Source organism: Urocitellus parryii, chromosome 6, assembly GCF_045843805.1.
Source record: "Urocitellus parryii isolate mUroPar1 chromosome 6, mUroPar1.hap1, whole genome shotgun sequence".
NCBI lineage: Eukaryota > Metazoa > Chordata > Mammalia > Rodentia > Sciuridae > Urocitellus > Urocitellus parryii.
Genome location: NC_135536.1, coordinates 12,794,324 through 12,818,058, shown reverse-complemented (window position 1 = coordinate 12,818,058; position 23,735 = coordinate 12,794,324). Strand labels below are relative to the sequence as shown.

Here is a 23,735-nt window from a genome sequence, read left to right as displayed (position 1 = left end):
TGGCACAGAGGTCTAGGGAGACCTGGAACCTGGAGCACTGCTGGGACCAGCTCCCCAGCCAGGAGGGAGGGGACCACAAAGCAGGAAGACCCCAGGAGCCTGGCAGGGAGCTCCATCCACAAGCCAGGTACACAGAGTAGGACTGCGTGGGGTCAAGACCTGTGCCTGACTGCCTCCATGTGCCCTTGGGTAAGTGGTTTAACGTCATGGGGCCTCTGTGTTTTGTTGGTGGTGAGGGTATAGCACAGGTTGTCATGAGGATGAAGCCCTGTTGAGGGCTCAGCCAGTCCCCGGATGCAGGAAGTGCTCAGTGAACATGGCTGCTCGCACTTCTCCATCTGACTCCCATGAGCTTGTCCCATCTTGTCCCATCTTGGTGCACAGAGTTTAGGGAGAAAATGGAATAGAAGGAGAGCACTGTTTAGGGCTGACGTGGTCTTATGTGACAGGTTGTTTTCACACAAGACAGGGACCACCCTTACGCCCATTTCATGGTGGGGATCCTGCCCAGCTGCTGCCAGGACACACACCAGCTCTGTCCATGTGCAAGGCCTGTGCTCACTGGCCTCTAGGATCCTGTTCCTGCTCTAATTGCAAACACTCTAACTCCCAGAGCCAAGAGGGAAACGCAGACAGAAGCCGGGTAGGTGCTTGGGCCCAGCCTGCAGCCCCATCCCTAGTTGTGCCCAATTTCCACCCATCCTCTAAGCCCTCCACTCTCCACGATGACCCGTTGTTTTGGGGCAATCTCCAGGGCTGGTGGCCCTGGAAGTCTCTCCAGGAAGCTGGGACAGGGGCAAGAATTGCCAGCTTGGTCTTTGCAACAGACAAAAGCATTATTAGGTAATTGCATTTGTCCCTTATCTCACTCTGGGCTTTATTACTTCCCGGGGGAGATGCTGTAACCACGGCTTCTCTCTGTAAATTAAGCCATTCTCCTGAGGCTGAAGGACTGCTACCAGGGGAGAAGTGAGGAGTGGTGGGGAGATGACATCTTCAGGCAGCAGGGACACCCTGTCCCTAGACTCAGGATGTGCTGACAGGCCCTCCGTGGCTCTCCTTGCAGAGAGAGTGCTGGATACAGAGGAGGAAGCATGACTCTGGTTTGCCCCAGGCTTTCTGAGGGACGGTGGAGACCAGTGCTAAGCCTCTCTGGTCCCAGGTTCTTTGTGGGTCAGGTAGGCACAATTGCTCTTGCTCCCAGGAGGGTCAAGCCAGCTTGAGACTGGGGGAAATCCACATCTCATCCCTGTGTTCTTGTGGTGGACTTTTTAAAGAAAAAATAAAGACAGCTTTACCGCCCTTCCTCTTCCTGTAAGGGACCTTAGGTGATCTGTGGAAATAGTTCCCTACTCTCTTGACCCAGAAATCCCACAAAGTCATGAAAATCAAGAGCTCAAATCTTTGGGTTCCCTTTAAGAACACCTGAGACACTGCCCAGGCCATCAAGAGTGTCCATATCTGAAAATCACCAAATATCTGCAAGATATCACTTTAAAGAAACAGTATGTGCCATTCCAGCATCACAGTGGTGGGACTGGGAGGTGGGCCCAGGCCAGGCGTGGGGCTGGGCACAAGGTTGGTGGTCCAGAACAAGAATGCAGAAGTTTTACTACACCTGCTTAAAAATGCAGAGTGTTCAGAGGAGTTGCAGGGTTTAGATGTAGGTTCGCTAGTCTTGGAGCACACCCAGGTGAGCCAAGTGCCCACATGTGCCACACTTACAGAGCTCAGGGCTGATTACCCCATAGATGAGCTCCTGCCACACAGAGCTGGTCCCCCCTGAAGAGGAACAGATTATTCTTGAACCATAAGAGGAGGTTGCACAAAGAACTAGTCATCCCAGAAGAAACGGAGGAACAAAAACTTATAGCCTGGGAGTAAATTCAGCGTCAAAGAAATGCAAATAAAGTTTCAGAAAACAGCTTTATTGACATACACTTGTACAAATTTCAATTGTACAGTTTGGTAAGTTCTGACACGCGTGAAGCCATCACCCAGTGAGCAGATCCAGCTCTCCCAAGACTCCTTCTTGACCCTTTGTGATCCCTCCCTCTCTCCACATCCCTCCCACCCCCATCCTCAGGTAACCACTAATTTGCTTTTAATTAGTCACTATAGACTCATTTGCATGTCCCAGAATTATAGATAAGTGGATTTATATAGAATATGCTCTTTTGTATGGCATCTATTGTGAAATTCATCCGTGCTGCTCTGTGTACCAGTAGTTCGTTTTCATTGAAGTAATATCCGGTTATGTGGATAGACTACAACTTCCATTCACTTACCTGTTAGGATATATTTGGGCTGTTTCCACTTTGGGGATATTGTAAAGATAAAAAGCCTCAATGAACTTTCATGTTCATGTGTTCAGATGCACTCCTTCCTCTTGGGTGAATACCTCGAAGTAGAATGGCTAGGCCATATGGGAGGTCTAAGTTTAACTTTTAATTTTTATGTTAATTGTCAATGGACCTTTATCTAATTTATTTATGTGTTGCTGATGATCAAATCCAGTGCCTCACACATGTTAGGCAAGTGTTCTACCACTGAGCTACAACCACAGCCTCTAAATTTAATTTTTAATGACACCAACAAATTGCATTCCAAAATGATTATATCATTTTACATTCCCACCAGTAGAACAAGAGTTCAAGTTCCCCCACACCTTCACAAGCACTTGGTGCTCTCAGTCTTTCTAATCTAGACTTTCTAATAGGTGAACAGTGGAGTTTCATTGTTTTAATTTGCGTTACCAAAGAACTAATGATGTCAAGTATCTCTTCAAGTGTTAATTTTTGTTACAGTTTTAAAAATGTTTTAATTCTGTAAGCAATACATAACTGCTTTAGAAAATACCACTAAGTATAAAGAAAAAGTTTTAACATCCGCAATCCCACCACCTTAAACATCTACTATTAACACGATGTATGTCTCTGCCCATTGTTCATGTATGTGTGTGTGCACACATTCACATGAGGAATCAAATCACACATGTGTTCTCCACTTAACTGTGTATCATGAGCATCTTGCCATGTCCACACATTTCTAAAATATCAATGAAAATACCTGCAGAACATTCCATGGTGTATACATATTAATTGTATTAATGGATCCCCAGAAGCTGGACATCTGAAAGTTTTCCATCTGGGGCTTTTGTAAACAATGTTGCAATGAACATCTTTTGTATCCACATTAGCATACTTGCTAAATATCTGGGTCAGAAGGCTTTTTTTTTTTAAAGACTTTTAAATTCATTTGCTGACATGTTCTGGCTACTTTTCAATCTGAGTGTTTTAGCCTGGGTAAGTGACATCAACACATCTCTCCCTTCCATGCTCTGGATCAACAGGACAAAACTTTTCATTCGTTCATTTACTTCATCATCATTTTTCCTCATCATCATTAACATCCCCCCCGTCTTCCTCTACTTCTTCCTCTAGGGTTGGGATGAGGGGGACCCTGGGAAGCCTCCTGACTCAGCACCCTCCGTGGTCTCCCTGATACTGGAAAGCGAGCCTGACGAAGAAGGCCCCTACTGTGCTGTTTACCGCTGCTTCTCCAGCACCAAACGCAGGCCTGGAACATAGTGCGTGTTGGATAAACCATGTGGATTTAATGAATAAATAAATGACATAGCAAATGGTCACTGAACTGTTTTCTTCTCCCTGCCTCTCTCTGGGGCAGGGAATATTAGCTCCAACTGGCAGATGAAAAGACTGAGGCCCGAAGGTCTTCAGAACTCTGCCAAGGCTGCAGAGCTCTTGGCTCAGAGAAGAGCCTGGGTCCCCAGGCCCCTTTCCCAGCCAGTCTTTGCTCTTCATTAGGAGGGAGACTAGGCAGATCCCTGGGGTTCTCTCTGAGTCTTCCATTCTCCCTTTCTGTTAGCAGAGAGGCCATTAAAGACAAGGTGACCTTTCTAAGTCCTGCAACTCCAGGAAAACCAAGCCGGAGACACAGCTCTCATTTTTTGGTAGGAATTCTCTGATCTTAGGCATTTATTATTTAGTGGTATTCAGTCCTCTGGAAGGAGATCTCTCACTGGGATTGCAGGATAAGGTGGTCAAATTGCCTGAGAAGGTCTTCATTCAACCACTGGTCCTGAACTACTTGTCCTGAGCTGGGAGAACTGGGAGCAGAGGGGTGCTGTGGCTTCTAAGTCCCCTCATCAGGGGTGTGGCGGCATCCAAAGTCCTCTGAGGCCCTCCAAGCTGAAAGGCTCTGATTATGAGGTTCATTCTGTAGCTTTAGTTGTCCCCAAAGCCTCTTGCTCAGGCACAGTTCTTCCCTGGAAAAGTTGATGTGTGTAGAATATAATTCACTGTTTACATTTAGGGCCAAATGATTCTCACCGAGTGATTTATAACAGAGAAAGCTGAGAACTTGTTAGTCACCTCAATGTACAGAAGCAGATGAACAGATGTCTGGATGTCCTTCTAAGATGAGACAGGCTGTCATAAGCAGAGCCCTCTGAGTATTATCCGTAACAAACTGTCTTCTGAATTGGAGGTAAGAAATGTCCTAGATTGTCTTGTTGCTTTAGAGGGCTCCTGGAGGTGTGGGAGATGGCTGGTGAACCAGAAGCCATCGGGTCAGCAAGGAAAGGGATCTCTGAGATAACCTAGTCCCAATCTCTCCCACCATCTCTTTTGACATTATAAAAGAGGAAAACAGACCCATATAACTGAATTGATTTGATGAAGGCCATCGAGTCAGTAAGAGTTAGAGCTGGCACGAGGTCTACAAAATGATGCAGGAGCACCTAATTCCCTCCTCCTCCACGGAGTGCGGAGGGCTGTGGTGGGGATGCACATCACTCCTCTGTTCTCCGGTTCTGGGAAGTGGAAAGCGTCTAACTGCTGGAAATATGTTGAAACCCCATGCATTTTGGGGTAAAAGGCCACTATTCTACTTATTTTTTGATGTAAACCTTTAGAGTTTATACAGCTAGAAAAAAAGGGCATAGCTTAAAACTAGGGTCTCCTGGGATCTAGACAAGTCTCCAGCCACCGCCTGTGCTCCCCTTGGGTGATGTTTCAGCACTACGGACAGCAGCCCGCAGCGCGCCTGCGCCGTGCTCCACCCGCCCCAGGACCAACCCACGGAGCAGGGCTTCAGGGACTCGCCTTTACCTGAGGAGCCAGCGTGAACACTTTTCACAGGATGACACACAGATGTGGGGTCCCGAATGGACCCATCCCCCCTCAAACATCCCAATAGGGCCCCCCACCTTGCAAAAACACCCCACCATTGTTCTCATGGGTTAAGCGATTTTTAAAAAGTAGTCCGGTTCCTATGAATGCAGAGTCTGGACTGATTTGAAGCAGTGCCTTTCCCTCCTGAGGCCTGAAATCTATTTTGCATGCCAGTCGCCAGTGCAAAGGGTGATAAGCAACCTGTTGGGTGATGGCCAGGGCTACGCCATCTGGGAGAGTGGAGAGAGAAGGGGGCTTGGGACTGACCAGAAAATGCCTTGGGCGGAAATCATTGAGTGGAAATGGCGGAGCCTTGAAGGTTGGGAAAGTGGGAGCGGAGGCATTTGGGTCAGGAGACATGGGAAGGATGGGGCAGGGGTGTGCCTGGCACCTCCAGATACCAGGGGAGGCTGGAGGAGTCGGGACAGTGGGGGGATGGCATGACCTAGGCACAGTGACTGGGGAGAGGGAAGTGGGACTGGGAGAGGGGAAGCCAGACATCCAGGAGGTGACTGCAAGGGACACAGCTGCGGCAGACCTTCCTGTCTTTTCCTTAGTTCCTTTGCCTAGTCACACCGCTTCACCCTCACGTGCTTGGTGCCCTGTCCCCCACTTGCCTGCATCACACACACTGCAGAGAAGGTGACTGAGGATGTCCAACACTGGGCACCTCCTGCTGGGGTGCAGTGGGGAGCTGCGAGCAGAGGGAGGGAGCGCTGCAGGTGGGCCAGGCGGAGGGGCAGGGGACGATTCGTGGGCAGGTAAATGGTGCCAGGTGGGCACCTGCACTGACGGGGGTCCAGGCAGGAGGAGGACCCCTGTGGGGCAGCTGGGGAGGCAGGAGGGAAAACAGTGACCCACTGCTCAGGCTCTGAGCTGGGGGCCCTAGGTGAGGGCTGGGAGATTCAGGGGGAGGAGGCTGTCGGCTGATGGGCTCTGAGATGCCATTCGGCAGGGAACGAGCAGTGCCCAGCAGTGCCTGCAGGGCCAGCCCCCCGGGAGCCCCTTCAGACCACTCAGTTCTCCCCAGTTACCTCTCTGCCTGGGCTCCTGACCCCCTTCTGCACTGGCTGGGAAAGGGCAGGGCCTGAGGGCTGGGGGCACCTACTACCACCCTCCCCTCAATAGGGACCAGGATCAGCACCCCTCGGTCCCCTAGGAACAGCTTCTCCTTCCTGGGCTCTCCTGCACAGGGAGCTCGACACAGCCGTGGGAGACTCCATCAGCCTGGACATCAGCCACCGACATGGACTGCTCTCACTAGGGCCAGGCCTGACACCTGATAACTCCACGCTCTTGCGGGAGCCCAAGGAGGCCAGTGCCACCATCCCTGGCCCTGTTACTTAGATGTAAAGACAGATGCCCTCTCAGAAGCCGAGCTGTCCAGTCCTGCTGACTCTGGAGCTTACAGGACCTGGGTCATTTGTCAGCCAAATGGAACAACATAAACAAGGGCCGCGCCAGAGCACAGAACCTGGGGGAGGAGGGAAGGGACATGCTGTGGAGGGGCGGGGGCACTAACAGGTGCTGAGCTCCCCCCAAGGCTGAGAACTGGCTATTTCCTTCTGTTAGCTCCCGTGAGCAGGCTCCGCGTGCCGGGCACCCAGTGTTGGCGAGACCGGGTTTTATCAGTTAAGTTCACGGTAAATCACACAAGAAGCGCTTTGGTCATTTTTATAGAACAGGAAACAGAGACTCAGAAAAGTGACTTTTCAAGGCCACACAGAGTACTAGGCAGAGCCAGAATTTAAAATCAGTCCAAAGAGCTGCTCTTTCCACCTCCTGAGCTGCTTCTGCCAGCCAGCAAGGGCTGTGGGGACAGGGATCACCCTGAAGTCACTTGGTGATGCCTCCCTGGGAGGCTCTAGAAGTCCACCTTCAGGTTTTCATGGAGTTGAGGGCCTGGGGCCTGGGGCTGGGCAAGGGGTCCTCCTCCCCAGAGACCTAGCTGCCTGCCCCTTCTTAGGTGCTCCTTTGGCCTGTTCCCAGGCAGCGTTAACCCTCCTCCTTCCCCACCACAAGGCCAGGTCCCGGCAGGCAGGCCAGCCACCTCGCTTCCTCTGCCCTGAACCTAACCCCACCTGCCCCCAGGCCCGCAGCTCCCCGTGTTCCGGTCCATTCGGTGTGACACCGGAGCGTGCGTCACCCGTGCGTCACCAGTGGCTCTCCTCCAGCACCTTCCATGCGGGGCCTCTGCAGGTGGACCCCCAACACCTCCCTCCGGGATGTGGGAGTTTCTGAGCCTTGGGTGTCGCCCTAGAAAACATCATGCTCAGGGGGAGGCACTGCTGTGGGTCCCCGTGGGAATGTGGCCCTGGGGAGTGGGACAGGAGGTGGGGCAGGGTTTGGTCCAGGCCTGGTCCTTCTTGCCCACCCACTGTACCTTGTGTCCTCAGTGAGCCAGTTCCGGGGCCCAAGGCTTGGTATATGAGCCTCCCCTTCCTGGCTCTCCCATAACCCACCCAGCCAGGCCCTTGTCCATCCACAGAGGAGGCCTGGGACCGCTTGGTTAGATTAAAGCAAACATCTGCCAAAGAAGAAAAGCAAAACCTTAATTGGAGGCCCCGGGGGTGTTTGCAGAGACAGATGGGAGAGGATCTAACGAAATCACCGTGCACTGGCCTCTGAGCAGACCTCGGAGATAAAGCCGCATTGCCCGGCAACCGGGCTTTCCACCTGGAGGCCTGATAAGGGGCTGGCGGAGCTGCACGTTTGGAAAATATGATTTTGTGAGCGGGGGCCAAGGGCATGTTGACGCTGCGGCTCAACGCCCCAGGCCCCACTGTCAGATAAGCAGCTGCCACTTTCCCTGGGGGACCAGCAAGGGCTGTCCCCTAGGACCCCGTGGCAAGGCCTGCCTACGTGAGGCATCCTGCACCCAAGTTACAGGAACAGATGGGCAGACCCTGGGGTCTGGTTCTGGTCACCAGAGGCAGCAGGAAGCAATGGCTTTCTCTTGTCCTCTCTGACTCTGTCCAGGGTCCCTGGGACAGCATGGAGTGTTAGGACTGCAAGAACTAGCTGCGTCAGACGCCGTACCCCAATACCCCATACCTCCTGGGGCTCCTCTTCTCCCAGTGACTCCCTGATCTTTGGCTATCTCCTCCTGTTAGCATCTGCTTTGGAGTAAAAGCCCAAAGTCCTCACGGAGGTCCATGAGGTTTGGCATCTGGCCTAAACAGTGCCTCATCATCTGCACCCAGTACCTAGCTCACTCTCTTCCAGCTGCCTTGGCCTTTTTGCTTTACCTCAAACCTGCCACAGGGCTTTTGCACTGGCTATTCATTTCTGCTGGGAATGTTCTTCCTCTATGTATCTGTACTGCTCTCTATCTAGATGCCTTACTTAAGTTACTGTCTCCTCGAGGCCTACCAGACCACTTACTCAGCGAGGCCCAAAGCCTGTCACCCAGGGATTCCACAGCTCCCTACCCTATTCAGCTCTCTCCTTTTCCCACAGCAACCACCAACTTCTAACCTGCTGTATGATATACTTATTGATTATGGTTTACTCCTTGTCCTCTGTTTCCTAGTACCAGCTCCAAGATGCCAGGAAGCTTGTCTCTGTTCTTCACTAGCATATTCCAGGGAGAACAGAGCTGAAACGCAGTAGGTGCTGTTTGCTGGATACAGAAATGCCTCCTCTTCCCAGTCCTGAAATGGCTTTGGTTGAATGGGTGAAAAAGAATCCGTGCTCAGAATGCACCTCTGCCAGGTCACTGAGTTGCCCTAGGAAATATCTGGAGCCCCCCACCCCGAGCCCCACCACCTGGACCTTTGTCCAGGAAGAAAACCCAAGGCTGGCTTCTGATGAGCTTGGCTTTCATCCCGGCCCTGCCATTAATTTTCTGTGTGACTCAGGTCAAGGTACCATTCATTTCCAAGTCTCCATTTCCTCTTTTGACAGGTATTAGCATTTACACCCTTTATCTAGCAGCAATAAGCTTTCACATTACAACTTTTTCACATTACAACTACAGCTTGCGGTCAAATCCCACTCTGCCCCTTCTTAGCTGTGTGGTGTTAGGCAGTTTAAACAACACCTCTGAACCTCTACCTGGTAATCTATGCTGTGTGGCCATTTTGTAGTCTTTCACTGCTGAGCTCTTTTCTAACTTCTGATACAACTGCTCTCATTTGCCTCCTTATGGGAAATCATGGGACAGTGGCTACTGAGGAGCACTTGGTGAGTTGCCACAGTTCTACCCCAGAGAGCTCTCCCCGACCCTGGAGCCTGGGCTCTCCCCAGCCCCTCCCTGGGTGCTGCAGCTTGGTTGATGTGAGGCCTGCTCGGTTTCCCAGCCTTGAGGGTTCAGTCCTCAGTCCATCCTCGCCTTTGGGCCTCTACCTTGGTCAGAGGCTTGGCAGAGGCCAAGTGTTGATGACACTTGCTTGGTAGGACAGGGGTCTAAAGAACCATCTCCAAATTGACTACGAAGAACCGTGAAGCCCGGAGCCAGGGACAGAGGGGAAGTCTGCAGGAGACCAGACCAAGAAGGGCTGAGGCCTCAGGACACGCAGCTCCCCGTGGCTGCGGGGCCAAGGACCTTCAGACACACCCCAGGCACAGCCGGAGCTGGGCAGCACCTGAGCCTGGGTTCCCTGGGACACAGATTTATGCAAGAGGGGAATCCCCAGAAGAGGAGTGGGGAGGATGTGAAGCACGGCTACGGCGAGCACACTCTGTCACATGCTGTCACTGAAGTGTGTGCCCTGGAGCCACTCACCAGGAGAGACAGCTCCGTCCACCTGGAGACGCTGTGAAATGGTATAAAACAGCCGTCCTCAAAATGATGCCCCGGGTGGGGGGAGCTGGAGTGAATGCCCGAGACACTGCCAAGGGCTGCTCCTGGGGGTGTCCAGATCTTTCTGTACCCCCCCCAAACATCATATGGAAAAAGGCTTTGGGTACAAAAGGAGTGATCCTGGCCGTGGGAGGTGGGTCAGACCTTTGACAGAACCAGGGGAGCTGGGCAAGGTTCTGGGTGCACCTGCTGGAGTCGGAGTAGCTTTGGGGGGCAGCCCTGAGTCTGCAGTTCCCCAGGGAGGCACCTGGGCTGCCTCTGGGTCTCTCTCTCATGGTGTCAGCATTCTGGGGGCTGCACATGTGAGGATCCCTCTGGAGTTCTGGGGGACCAGCTGGTGGGGGCTCTAGTGCCCTTGTTCCCGGGCTTGGTGCCGGGAGAGCTCCAGGCGCAGCAGTTAGATGGGTAGTGTCTGCCCCACAGAGAGGCCAGGACACCTGCTCCCTGCTCCCTGCTGCCCGCCCCCCCTGGGCAAGAAGACAGTCCCTCCTGCATCAATAGAAACAGCAATTATTTTTGTCATGGTAAATTAAACTTTATATAAATTTATGATTTGATCATTTTGAGGAGCACAGATCAGTGGTGTCAAGTACATTCCCATAATTGTGCAACCACCACGGTCTCCAGGACCCTGCCATCTTCTGCACCCACAGAACACGAACTCCCCATCTCCCCCACACCCCAGGCCTGGGCAACCACTGTTCCCTCTGCCGTATGTGAATCTGATCAGAGGTGACATTTTGCAAAGTGCCTCAGTGTGCTTCTCACTGTCCAGCTGTGGCTCCTGGACGCTGTTGCCTGGCCTGCCAGTCTCGTAGGTCTCTTACTTGTTTATGAAATAATTAAAAATGCTGCGGAGGTCTGTGTATGAGATTGTTCTTTATAACAGCAAAAGCACAGTATCTAGTACGTGCTATCAATCAAGTGCATGACACCAAGCCGGACTCCATCGTGAGAAACAGAGTATACAGGTCGGAAAATTACTTACATTGCAGTACACAAAAAATTGTGGCAGACAACAAAGCTCATAAATGCATGAATGGGGTCATTTCAGTTCAGTTTTTCATTTAGGGACAGGAAATGGGCACAGGTATGGAGCAGGAAACAGCAGAAGAGGAGGGGCAGGAAAAAGGAGGGGCTCTGGAGGTGGCAATCAGTGCCAAATTATTACCCAGATGCCAGGTTCACGGTGACACTGGCCTCAGGCAGCACAAGGTTCCCAATTTGGCATCCAGGATGAGAGCAGCAATACGGCCAGAGAATCGAGGGTCCCAGGGCAGAAGGAATCAACCAGGAAACAGACCTTCCCCCAAACATCCAGGTTCCAGAACACAGCTGGTGGCCGCGGCAGGAAGGTGCTCCCAAGAGCCGGCCTATGGCTACAGAGCGGATGCCACACAGGACTTCTGTGTGGGCTTGACATTAAAAACCGGAGCCCACCCCGCCCTCACCACCAGCATAAAAGTGTCCAACAGTGGCCGGGCCCAGGAGAGGGAGCCCCCAGGAGCCGCGCAGGCAGAGTCCCAGACTCACTTCAGCCTTCAGCCAACGCACGTGACTGTCATCACTGAGTCCCGCTGACTGGGCCAGAGCGCGAGGCCCGCGGCACCGGGAAAGCAAAGGCGAGTAACCCTCATTCAAGACCAGAAACACACAATCATCAACGCGAAGGCACAAACTGGAACGCCACAAGGAGGCCTCCGGGACCTCCTGGTGTTTTGGGGAACCCTGGGCGATGACCGTGCCTCAGCGGGTGGACGCGGGAGAAGGCAATTGCGCAGGGGGAAGCGCAGGAGCCCGCCGAGCACTGGCAGTCACCTCTGTGCGCACAGCGGAGGAACGCGAGGCTCAGACTCGCAAAGTGACTTGCTCATGGACACACAGCAAATCGGTGGAACCGTCGACAGGTGGAGGGCCACCTGAGCCCTGCCGTGCCACCTCCGGGTCGCAGCCAGACCCACCAGCGCCGGAGGCCAGGGGCCCGCGAGGGGTGAGGTTGGAGGTGGAGCGAGCTGGACCCCGGGGGTGGGGAAAGGGGCAGGGGGCGGCCCCATGACGTCATTTCCGGGGGTGGCGGGTATATAAGCGGCGCACACGACTCAGCTACTGCTACTGCAGTGCCCCAGCCGGTGCGGGAGGCTCGCGGACAGACCGACGGACGCTCGCCGAGCGCCCCGCCCGCCGCCCGGCCCTGCCCACGCCGCCGCCATGCGCTGCGCCGCGGTCCTGGCGCTCCTGCTCTGCGCCGGGCAAGGTGAGCCCCGGCTCGGCCGAGGGGCCCCGGCGCCCCGCCTGCCCCGGTCCCCGCGCTGCTCCGCGCGTCCCCTCGGCGCGCCAGGTTTCAGCACCGCGGACAGCGCCGCCGCCTCCGCCTGGCCCCGCAGCGTGGCCTCCGCCCAGGCCCGAGGGACACCTGGGCTTGACTCCCAGCCCCACGGGACTGCCCCCGGCCGCGGCTCCCGCTCTGGGCTCCGGCCTCGGGCGCGTCCGGGCCCCGCGGGCTGCGCGCCTGGCCGGCCAAGGTCATTGGGGGGAGGGGGCGGGACGGCGCTCCTCAGCTCCCCCTCCCTCTGCGTCGTCGGCTGGCCGGACTCCTGCCTCTCACAGCCCCCTCCCCAGCTCTTCCCCTCCGTCTGGGTCCCTCCCTGTCCCTGCATTCGTCCCACCCGGGTCCCCCGGCTCTGCTGCTGGTGTTGCCATAGCACTTGCCTCCAGGCGCCCTCTCCAGAGCAGCTTCCCCGGGGGAGAGTCAGGTCCCCTCAAGGCAGCCTCTGGGGCCACCTCCTGGGCAGCCCGGCCTCTCATTTGGGTGGGGACAGTTTTGACAGGGAGTGCTGGGTGAGTGGCCCCCTCTGAACTCAGTCAGGAAGGACTGTGCTTCCCTGGGCACGGGGGAGTGACCCCAGTGCTCTCTCTTTCTTTCCAGTCACTGCCCTCCCTGTCAACAGCCCTATGAATAAAGGGGACACGGAGGTAAGGAGGGGTGTTGGGGATGCCCTGGGATGGGGGAGGAGGTTCTGGTGGACACCTCGGGCCAGCTCTTGGGCAGCTGCAGGAGTGAGTTTGGCATAGAGCCAAGAGCCAGCACTGCGGCTGCTGACCTGAGGACAGCTTGTAAAAGAAGATATCAGAGACCGCTCACTCTCCCTGCTGTCCCGCTGCGCTGCGGGGACTTCCCCAGACTTCTATGAGATTGGCCACGTGGCCAGAAGGGGCCTGGGTCTGTCTGATGGGGCCTAGGTGCCCGGTTGTTGTCCTGACGCCTGCATCCACAGGCCTACCGTGGGCTGCTGGTGGCCTGGCTTGGTTGGGTTGTCCACAGACCTACAAGGACAGCTGTCACCTGCCTGGCTCTGGCCTCCCCCTTTGCTCTCCCTCTCTCCCTCGCCCACCCAGTTCACTAGCACCCCTCCGCTTCATAGGTACCTGGTGCCCCCAAGGGCCACAGTGGAAATATTTGGCGATGGTGCCAACTGGTCCCTGCCAGCTGGGGCTGATGGTGGAGGCCACCCAGGGAAGGACTTGGGCGGTCACCAGTGGGGGTTCCTGTGGCAGGAGGAAACACTCTGCACCAGAAGCATGCTTGGAGTTCATTCCCACCCGAGCCAGGGCTGGATTTCCAGTCTCCGGTGCTCATATCTCCACTTGAGCATCAGAGAGATGTCTACTGTTCACTTTGCAGGGCCCGTTCTCTTCAGAGGCTACAGATAAAACCAAAAACATCAAAAACATTTCAACTTCAAGGTGCTCAATTATGTTTCCTTTTTTCCCAGTTGCACAGGGGCCAGAATTTAAACCTCGGCTACTCATTTAGCTGTGCAACCTTGGAAACATTCCTTAGCTTCTGAGCTTCCCCTTTCTCCCCTTTCCCTTGAGGTGTAGTACCCAGCACAGGGTTGGTCCTCAGAAAATGGCCACTGTTTCCCTACAGCTTCCCTTTTAGACCCCCCGGTCCTCTGGGACCCCTGCCCAGTTCCCTCACAGACTGGTGGCTCTCTGATATTCCCAGTGCGAGATCAGGGTCCAGACTGCTGGGTGCTGCTGGCTAGATCCCGTTTGGGGGTCCACTCTGGTCACCGTGTCGTTCCAGCAGCCCAGGTTCATGAGCACAAGAGCAGCCGTTTGAGACCTGAGTGTTCCCTGGGAGGTGGTGACTGCACCTGCTGCACAGCGCTTGCCAGGATGCCATCCCGCACCCTTGGGCTGGTTGCCTTGGCATCCCACAGACAAGCCTTCCACCCCCTCGCTCCCCACCAGCATTGCCTCAGGCAGTCTGACACCTGCTTCTCCACCAGCTCTAGGCTGCTGAAGTAGGTCTGAAGCTGTGATTCCACCCTGGTGTGTGAGGCACTTCCCATTTTATAGACTGTTTCCCATCTGGGCCTCATTACCCTAGAAGGGTCCTGGGGAAGGCATTCTCACTCCTACTCTCCAGATGAGGCAACTGAGTCTCTTAAGCATACTTGCCTAAGATCACACAGCTAGGATACCACCCTACAGTTGGCACCATCGTCAAAGATCGTCCAGTTATCAGATGCTTAGATTGTCCCAGCATCTTGCTGGACACTGCTTTCAGGTATAGGCTGCTATTGGCCTTGGATGGGTACCCAGATGTAGCTGATCTGTGCCCCACATCCAGCTGTACCCCTTGGGTAGATGGGAAGCCACACTATGAGACTGATAGTGCCTCCATGTGACAGCTCTGAGGGCGTTGAGAGTCACACCTGGCAGAACCAGGGGAGGTCTTTGTTCTCCTCTGGGCAGTCTGGGAGGACTTCCTGGAGGCATCTGCAGGAGCGCAGCACTTTTTAAAGACATTCTTCCAGTTCCCAGAAGCAGTTCCTCATCCTAGGGAAGCAACCTTGGAATCGGCAGGTACCAGCCCCCATGATTTACCCTAGAGGGGCACGGGCTGGCCTGGCCATGCAGCTGGAGGGCCTGACCCAGGGCAGGCACCACAGGAGGGTTAGCATGGCTATTACTGTTGGCCCAGGGCAGAGTCGTGCCCTGAGCCAGGCCTCCGTGGACTCTTGAGCACAAAAGCAGCTGCTCTTCTGTGCTCGCTGGGAGGGGCTGAGCCCCTTGTGAGCTGGCCCCAGCCCACCTCTGCTCCCCTTCCAGGTCATGAAGTGCATCGTCGAGGTCATCTCCGACACCCTGTCCAAGCCCAGCCCCACACCCGTCAGCCGGGAGTGTTTGGAGACTCTCAGAGGAGGTAGGGGCTGGCCTGGGGAGAGCGGCCACCTCCTGGGCTGGGAGGCGTGCGTGGCTGGGGTGCAACGTGTCACCCAGTGAGGACCTGCCTTGGCCGGTACTGCGCTGGGGCGTGAGGGGTGGGCGAGGGAGGGGTCACAGCCTTACGCTCCTGGAGCCTGTGGGCCAGCAGAGGGGACAGATTGGTCACTCGACTCCTGGGCAGAGTGAAACCCGCAGGAACAGCAGGTCTGGACTGTGAGCTCCCTGTGGGGGGGTTCTGGGTGCTTTCCCAGGGTCAGAATAGCGTCTGGCCCCTGGCGGCTGAAGGGTGCCGTGGGGCCCGAGGAGGACCGAATCTTTCCCGCTATCAAGCCTTGGCCAGCTGCTGGGTGGCACTGTGAGCATCTGGGGAGGGGGCTTTAGAAGACCCGCTGGCCATCCAGAGGGAGGCAGTGGAGGACGGGCACTGGGGTGCAGAGGAGAGGACGGGATGGGCAGAGGCTGCAGCAGGAGGGGTTAGAGAGACTGGCATCTCCAGGGCCCGCTGTCCCTGGGCTGAGGTCCGTGGGGGCCCTGCCTGACCTTTCTAAGGTGCTAGAAAAGTGATGGACGGCTTGGAGGGGGGACAGTCTCCCAAGTGTCATCTCGGGATGCGATCTGACTGGCCGCCTGTCGGGGTTTCCAGAATAACTCCTTAGCACTCAGCTGAACGCTCATCTCCTCCTGACTGTTCTCTGGAAGCCACCCGTGACTGTGTCCTTTCCTGCAGATGAGCGGATCCTGTCCATCCTGCGGCACCAGAATTTACTGAAGGAGCTCCAAGACCTTGCTCTCCAAGGTATGCTCCAGTCACCTTACACATAATTCTGGGTAAATCCCATCAATTGAGAATCCGAAAATTGGGGAGGAAGGTTGGCAAAGGTCCTCTGGGGCACTCAGTTACTTGTTTTCAATCACAGGGCAGCAAGGTAGGATCCCCTCTGCCACCTGGTTGAATTTGTTACTGATAGCATTAAAGAGAGCAAGGTTCAGAGAGGTTGAGTGGCCTGTCCAGGGCCACACGGTACACAGGAACAGCTCTCCGAATGCCGCCTGGCCTCTGGAGTTCAGCCATCTCAGGAGGTTGCTTTCAAGACTAGAATGCAGAGAGCTTTCCTTTTCCTTTCCTCTGAAAACTGAGAAGCCAGCTCTTCTCAAGGAGAGAGGAAGAAGGGCTCTTTCCCCCGGGAGCTTCTCTGCAGGGCAGTGGTGGGGCCAGGCAGGGTCTTGTCTGCCCCAGGACATCAGCCAGACTTCAGCTGCCTCTAAGTGGGCGGGCCAATGCCACACCCTGGAGCAAGCCCCATCTCTCAGAGTCCACAGCTCCTGGGAATGGGTGGCTGAGAGGTGGCGAGTGCCTTGTCCCTGAGGGCGACCTGGCAGAGTGCTGGGCTAGAGGATTAGGCTCCCGCCACCCCCAGAGGTCAGTCTTGATGGAAGGCGGCACTGACCCAGCACACGGGACCAGGCTCTGGCCTGGCTGCTCCTGGCTGACTCCTGAGAGAAGGGCCCCTTGTCTAGAGCAGGGCCATCGGCACCCTGGGCACCAACCCGCGGGCTGCTGTCTGTGAGCTGGGCCTCCCCTCCCTCCCTGCCCTCCCCCACTCCCCCCGCCCTCCCTCCCTCCCCAGCTCCCCCCAGGCCTGGGCTTGGGTCTGGGGGCACTGGTGGGGGCAGGAAGGCTGCTCCAGCTCGGGAAGGTGCCCCTCTGAGGCTGCTGGAGCAGACGGGCCGTGTGAGAATGGAGAGGTCAGATCTGGGGAGGAAGCAAGAACCCGGCCCCCCAGCTCACCTGCGCCCTTCTCTGGCTATCCCCCTGGGCGGCAGGTGCCAGAGATGAGGGTGCGGGGAGGAGGCGCGTTCTGGCCCCAAAGACCCAGGCTGTGTTGTCATGGGTTCCTGGCTCAGGTTTCCGACTAAAAATTAAATATTTTAATTAAACGATAAATTTGAGATTAAACACTGACTAGCTAAAGTTATGTCATGAAATATAATGTCACCAGAGGCTCTTAGAGGGCAGGGGGTCCTGCATACCCGCACCCAGGCACGGGGCCCATGCGGTCGCTGCCATCCATCCTGGTGCAACCTCTGCCCACTCCCCCATGCCCTCTAGGCCCCTGTGCTGTCCTGCGGCCCTGCCTGTCTTGGCACCTGCCCTGCGGTGCCCCATGTATAGGTGACCCAGTGAGGAAGTGGCCCCAGAGCCCTGGGACTCACACCTTTCTGGGCCCAGGACTGCTCCCTGGCTCACAGCTGTCCCAGATGTCCCCATAAGGGCAAGAGCCATCTCCAGCTGCAGAGCTGACCCCGCAGAGGGGCCAGTGCCCAGAGTGAGGCGCGGGTGTGGGGACAGTCAGGGCGGCTGCGGCAGCTGGGGCAGTGCCGGGACGGGGCAGGATGGATGTGGACCCCAGCGGCTGACTGGGCTCAGGGCAAGCAGGGCTGGCTTCTCCCGGGGCCTGGGCTGAGAGCACCCGGAGGAGACGAGCGGTCACTGTTGTTCCTGCTCCAGGTCCCTGAGCTACAGATCCTGAGGGTCCCTCACTCCCACTCCCGCCCTGCAGCCCTCTGTCCCTCAGGGCCTTGGTGGTCCCGCGAGGCCCAGACAGGGCTCGCTGTCCTTTCCCAGAGCAGCATCTGAGTCTGTGGAGGTGGCGTGGCCACCCGATGGCCCCAGACGAGGGCGGGGGGACCAACCTGCCACCCCTGGCTGAGACCCCTCCAGGTCTCACTGGGCAGGCCTGGAACATGACCCGCCCACTCCACATGGGGAAGTGGGGACCTTCGGCCTCCTGGACCCACAGAGTGGACCCAACGGGCCTCCCCGTCCTCCTCCCCAGGGGCCAAGGAGAGGGCGCAGCAGCACAAGAAGCACCGCAGCTTCGAGGAGGAGCTCTCGGAGGTCCTCGAGAGCCAGAGCGGCGAGGCCAAGCCCCAAGGTCAGTGCCAGCCCTGCTGGCCAGAGCGGGAGGGGCGAGAGGGGCGGGGCCTCCTGAAGGGCAGGGCCTCCCCAGAGCCAGGGCCCCTCCTGCAGGCCCCGGGCGGCAGCTCCTGTTCCCCCCCCAAGGTGGGCTGCACACGGGTGGTCCCACGGCACAGCCACGGGTCCTGGCCGCGGTGTCCCACTGTCCATCCAGGTGCTGGGGCCCTGAGGGGGAGTGCTGTGGCCTGGCAGGTGGGTCCACCCAGTACCCCCTGCACAGAGCTGGCCCACCCCTGCCCTCCCGGGATTTGGTGGCTCCTTAGAGTAGCCAATCTCAGGGGGGTGCGAGGAGCGGCGGGGACACGGGGAAACCGGGTCCTCATTCTGGAAACCAGAGCACTGGGTGGGTTGGCTGCCGTGGCTCCGCCGGGGCCAGGCGGTGGCTGTCCTCCCACCTGGGGAGCCACAGGCCACCTGCAGGGCGTGGCTCTTTCATGGCCGTGGATGAGGCCGGTTCTAGGAGCGGGGGTCCCAGTGGCCCTGATCTGGGGCTGGGAGGGAGCCGGCAGGTCAGCCCAGCTGCCCGGAGCCTGGCCCACACTGTCCACTTGGCGCTGCTGGGTGCGGCTTGGACCCCCATCTTGGCTTCACGGGAACGAGTCTGGGTCGCCACGCAGGCCTGCCCTGGCCTCGGAGGGACATAGCGTGGCATCCGTGTGGGCACACGCACCCAGAGCTCTACGCAAGGGACCCTGAGCTGGCGTGTGGGGGCTGGGAGCGGGCTTAACTTGTGGCCTGCAGCCTGTGTGAGCAGTGGTCCCGCCGCCTCCCCTGTCTGCCGCTCAGTGTGTCCTGTGGGGTGAGCACGTGCCCAGCCTTGGGGACCTGCCGGAGCTCAAATGGTGGAATGCGCCTGGGGCCGCCTTGCTCAGTGGCGCTCACTCTAGCAACGATGGGGGCTTTTTGTCCTGGAGAAAATCCTGAGGAACTGAGCACTTTCACAGGGTGCAGGAGACAGAGGAGCCCCATATGGAGGGGAAAATGGAGTTGCAGTCATGGCGCCTCTTACACAGAGAGGTTAAGTGGTTTGCCCAAGATCACACAGCAGTTCAGCCAGTGTCCTAATTTTCATTTCAGGGTCTGCTGCTTTTTGTTTTGGGTTTTATTTTTAGTTTTTTTAAGTTACATCCTGTATTAAGAGACAGAAATAAAAACCACAATCCAGGTATACTCAGATCAAGCCCAGAATGGAGGAGAACCCTAACTCTAGTCTCAGGCCGAGCTTCCTGGAAGCCAAGGCACAGGATGACCACGACCGCAGGTGGCCTCCAGGAGGCCCCAGTACAGCTAGCTGTCCTCAGGGCCTAACTTCGCCCTGTTGTTTTTGCAGAGGTGACAGAAGAACCATCCTCAAAAGGTGCTGCAGAGAGAAGAGATGCCCAAGAGGCAGAGCCGAGCCCCGAGGCCCCAGACACAGCCAGGCCCCGGGCCTTCCCTGAGCCTGGGCAGGGGGACAGCCAGGCCCCGGGGGAGGAGGCCCCTAACACTCAGCCACCAGCCAGCCTCGCAGGCCACAGGCGCTCGGGCCCGCAGGCTGTGGGGGACGGTGAGGGCCCCTCCCAGGGCCTGAGTGCAGAACCAGGGTCGCAGACAGAGGGGGAAGAGGAGGAGGCCGCAGAAAAGGCTTCCCCGGAGGAGGAAGGCCCCACTGCAGCATCTGAGCCCCCACAGAGCCTCGGCTACAAGGAGACACGGAAAGACGAGAGTATGTATGATGGGGACCTGAACCAGCATGTCTGGGGGGGTGGGGTGGGAGGGAATCTCATCCTTAATCTTGTTCCGTCTTCATCACAATCCCGAAAGGTAGGTATTAGGTCCATATTCCAGACGGGGAAGTGGAGCTCAGAGTGATTAAGTAATTTTCCCAAAGTCACACAGCTAATTTGTAGTAAAAGTTGAAATTCCAACCCCAGTTTGTCTGACTTCCACACTATTCCTCTCCCCTGTTCCACACAGCACACCCCTGGCCCAGGAGGCAAGAGGGGCATTGCAGGGTAGGTGGCCAGGCTCTGGGAACAGAGAGACAGAATGACAGGTGGGAACAGGCTGATCTGGGGACAGTGTTGTCTTCCATGATGGGTCAGCTGACTCCCTGGCAGCCCCCGGGGGTGGCCCGCTGGGCCAGAGGCTTCTGGGCTAGGGGAGGAGCTGGCTCTGGCCCCCCACCCCGGAGCTCTGAGGGGTCTTGATGGGCAGGGTATCGGGGTGGCCCTGCTCTCCACGTGGACACTGTGCAAAGGCACGACCCTGAGAGCCAAGCCCGTGGCCTGACCGTGGCCCGCAGAGGCTGCTGGGCAGTGGGACGGGGAGCTGCTGGCCCTGACCTCCTGCTCTGTCACCTGCTCCAGGTCGGTCTGCGGCTCTAGTGGTGGATGGAGGCCCGAAGCCGGGGGCTGAGGAGGCCCGGCCCCCCGAGGGCAGGGGAGAGCGGCCCAGGCAGGAGGAGCAGGAGGAGGAGGACACGGCAGGGGCCCCCCGAGGCCAGGCCGGGAAGAGCGGGGAGCAGGAGCCGCGGCCCTCCAGGGAGTGGGAGGAGGCCCCTCGGTGGAGCAAGATGGACCAGCTGGCCCAGGAGCTGACGGCAGGGAAGCGGCTGGACGGGGAGGATGAGGAGGATGACCCCGGCCCCGACCCCGACCGCTCCATGAAGCTCTCCTTCCGGGCCCGGGCCTTTGGCCCCAGGGGGCCTGGCCTGCAGCTGCGCCGAGGCTGGAGGCCATCCTCCCCGGAGGACAGTGTGGAGGCGGGCTTGCCCCTGCAGGCCCGAGGCTACCCCGAGGAGAAGAAGGAGGAGGAGGGCAGCGCCAACCGCAGGGCAGAGGTCAGAGCAGAGGTGGCTACGGGAGGGAGCGGCCCTGGCCAGGCCTGGGGACAGCTGCACTCGGACATCACTGCCCCCAGCAGGGGCCCCAGACCCCTGGAATCTAGACCCAGAGGGGTGTGCAGCCAGGGACTCTCAGGGCTGGGGGTGCCCGGGCTCCCAGCGGGCACCTGGGGAACGGCCCGCAGCTGGCAGGAGGCCTTCAGCCCGGCCTGGGAGCTGCTGGGCGCCCTGGGGAGTCTGAGCAGGTCAGAGAGTGACAGGTGCAGCTTTGGATAGAGAGCTTGGGGACAGGGGGCAGGACCGGCCTAGGGGTCCAGGCCCCGGCCATGTCTTGGCTCCCAGGAGGCCCGGGTGCACCCTCTTCCCATGATGGCGGAGGGGCAGGGTACAGCCCGCTGGCCCTCGGGGCCTGTGTGAACGGGAGGGAGACCTGGCCTCTGCCCACAGGCCTGAGCCAGCCTCTCCCTGGCTCTTGGCCCTGGGCAGGTGGTGGCCCTCCCCTGAGCCTCACGTCCCCACCCCCTTTCTGCCCACCTCAGCATCACGACTAGAGGCGTCCATGCTTGGAATTGGGCCTCCCCAGGCCACTGGGATGCTGAGCAGGTGGTCAGTGCACAGCCGCCCAGGAGCTGGGCTCCCTGTCAGGCAGGAGACCCTGGTGGTACTTGATTCAAGCCTCAGTGCTCTGGGGACCACCAGGGACCAGAGCCCTCTCCCCAAGTTTGTTCTCAGCCCACCCAGAAAAGTAGGGGCCCTTCTTTTGATCCTGACCTCTCTGGGCCTGGGTCTGGTCTTGGTGGTCTGAGAGGAAGACCCCTTGGAGCTGGGGCTGGAGGGGCAGGTACCGTGTCCCCAGGACTGGGCGAAGGGCCCAGGAGCAGCCCCACCTCCAGGACAAGGGGAGCAGCCCCAGAAACGGCAGAATAATGGGGTGCCAGAGACTCTGCCAGCTTCCGGTCTCCACAGCAGAGGGGGCCAGGGGGCAGGGTGGGGCAGTGGGGACCCCTGAGTCTTGTGGTCAAGGTGGGGTGAGGACCTCCTCCCCATCCAGGGGTCTTAGAAACCTCCGCATGGGCTGCCTGTCAAGCCAGTGGCTCAGGCTGGCGTGTGGACTGAGGCAGGAGGATCACAAGTTTGACACCAGCCTGGGCAGATCAGTGACAGCCAGTTTCAAAATACAATTAAAAAAAGGTGGGGGGTGGCTGGGCATGGCCAGGGGTAAGCACTTCCCAACACAACATGGCCCTGGGCTCCACCCCAGCTCTGCAAAAAAGAACACCCCAAAAGAACAAAATCACCCCCCAGGGCCCCTCAAAGTCAGGGGGGCTCTAGGTCCCCATTTCCAAGGCAACAGTTGTCAGCATCCCATGAACTGGGCCCAGGTGGGCCGTGGTGTGGCCTTGGAAGTCCACCCCCAGGGCAGGGGCAGAGAGGTGGCTTCCCAGCAGGCTCCGAGTGGGGGGTGTGCTCTTGGTGTGTCCTGCTCCGAGAGGACTGGCAGTTCTGGGAGATGGGCCCAGAGCAGGGCTCAGAGGAGGGTCCCTTGCTCCCCTGAACCACCCTGGCAGCCGGAGCTCAGGGTCCCCCTGAGGTCAGGAACAGGCCCCGCCTTAGCAGGTGGACATGGTGTCTGTCAGTGTCCAGCCCGTGCTGCAGTCCCCACGGCCCCCTCAGGTATGGAGGCTGCGGAAGACAGTCCCACGCCCAGCCTGGCCACCCGAGAGCTGTCGCCCATGGTCTGGGCCAAGGGAGGGTCCCTTAAGGGAACCAGGGCTTCATGGTCCACGTTCCCTGAAAGAACAGACTCCGCCTGCCTGGACCATCGAGAGGGAGCAGGGCTGCACCCAGGCAGGGTGCACCAGGGCCTCTGCTTCCCGCCTGCCCGCTGGCCCTCAGGCAGGCCCCCAGCGTGGTGCCACGTCCCCGCGGTGCAGATGAGACTCCCTGGCAGAGCCACCTGTCCAAGGCCATGCAGCCAACCAGCAGCCTCCAGCCCTGCTGACTGTCCTGTTGATCCCACAGCACAGGCCAGCTCCCAATGACCCTGACCTTCTCTCCTAGGACCAGGAGCTGGAGAGCCTCTCGGCCATCGAGGCAGAGCTGGAGAGGGTGGCACACCAGCTGCAGGCACTGCGGCGGGGCTGAGGCGCCGGCCAGCCAGGGCCCCTGGCACCCGTGGGCCTGGCTCTCTTGTGCCCTCTACAGGTCCTGCCCAGACGGCCAGGGCGCTGCTTCCGGTAGGGAGGTGGCCTCTGGCAGCCTGGGCCACCCTGCCCTGCCATGCTCCTTCCCCTCCCTCCTGCCCCGCCCTGGCCTCCTGTGGAGTGGCCACGCTCTCCACGCAGACCCTGCTCTCTGAACACAGGCAGCCTTCTAGAAGCCCCTCCACGTTCACCGCCCCGGGCACAGCGGCAATAACTTCTGAGCTTTCAGTGAAAGCTGAAAACTCCTGACTAGAATACGTTCTGTATAGAGTTCATCTAAGGAAAAATAAAACCTGCTCTGGGCTCTTTCCTTTTTCTTTGAATTTTTTTCCCCCTCAACTCCCAATGGACACACAGGATTTGAGCAAAGGGACAGGGGAGTTTCAGTCCGTCTGGGCCTTTTTGGGCCACTTCTTAGCTGTGGGATCTTAGGCAGGTGGCTTTGTAGTCCTGGTCCTCGGTTTCCCCATCTGTAAAATGGGGAAGCTGA

General features: G+C 57.9%; 1 protein-coding gene across 2 annotated transcripts; it reads left to right on the top strand.

Annotated features, from left to right (window-relative positions):
• The first annotated feature begins 12,207 nt into the window (after nt 1-12,207).
• Nucleotides 12,208-23,186, top strand: Chga (chromogranin A). Of its 2 annotated transcripts, XM_026394279.2 has the most exons (8): nt 12,208-12,253; nt 12,926-12,972; nt 15,121-15,214; nt 15,965-16,033; nt 18,075-18,173; nt 19,548-19,922; nt 20,566-21,038; nt 23,103-23,186. In XM_026394279.2, exons 1-8 carry the CDS (start codon nt 12,208-12,210, stop codon nt 23,184-23,186), a joined length of 1,287 nt encoding a protein of 428 aa, XP_026250064.1. The 2 variants fall into 2 exon arrangements, with proteins under 2 accessions (XP_026250064.1, XP_026250065.1); XM_026394280.2 differs by lacking the exon at nt 19,548-19,922.
• The last annotated feature ends 549 nt before the right edge of the window (nt 23,187-23,735 follow it).

Coding starts and splice junctions, on each gene's coding strand:
- Chga (XM_026394279.2), top strand. CDS start 12,208: ATGCGCTGCGCCGCGGTCCTGGCGCTCCTGCTCTGCGCCGGGCAAG. Junction 12,254..12,925: donor CCTGCTCTGCGCCGGGCAAG/GTGAGCCCCGGC, acceptor CTTTCTTTCCAG/TCACTGCCCTCCCTGTCAAC. Junction 19,923..20,565: donor GGAGACACGGAAAGACGAGA/GTATGTATGATG, acceptor CACCTGCTCCAG/GTCGGTCTGCGGCTCTAGTG.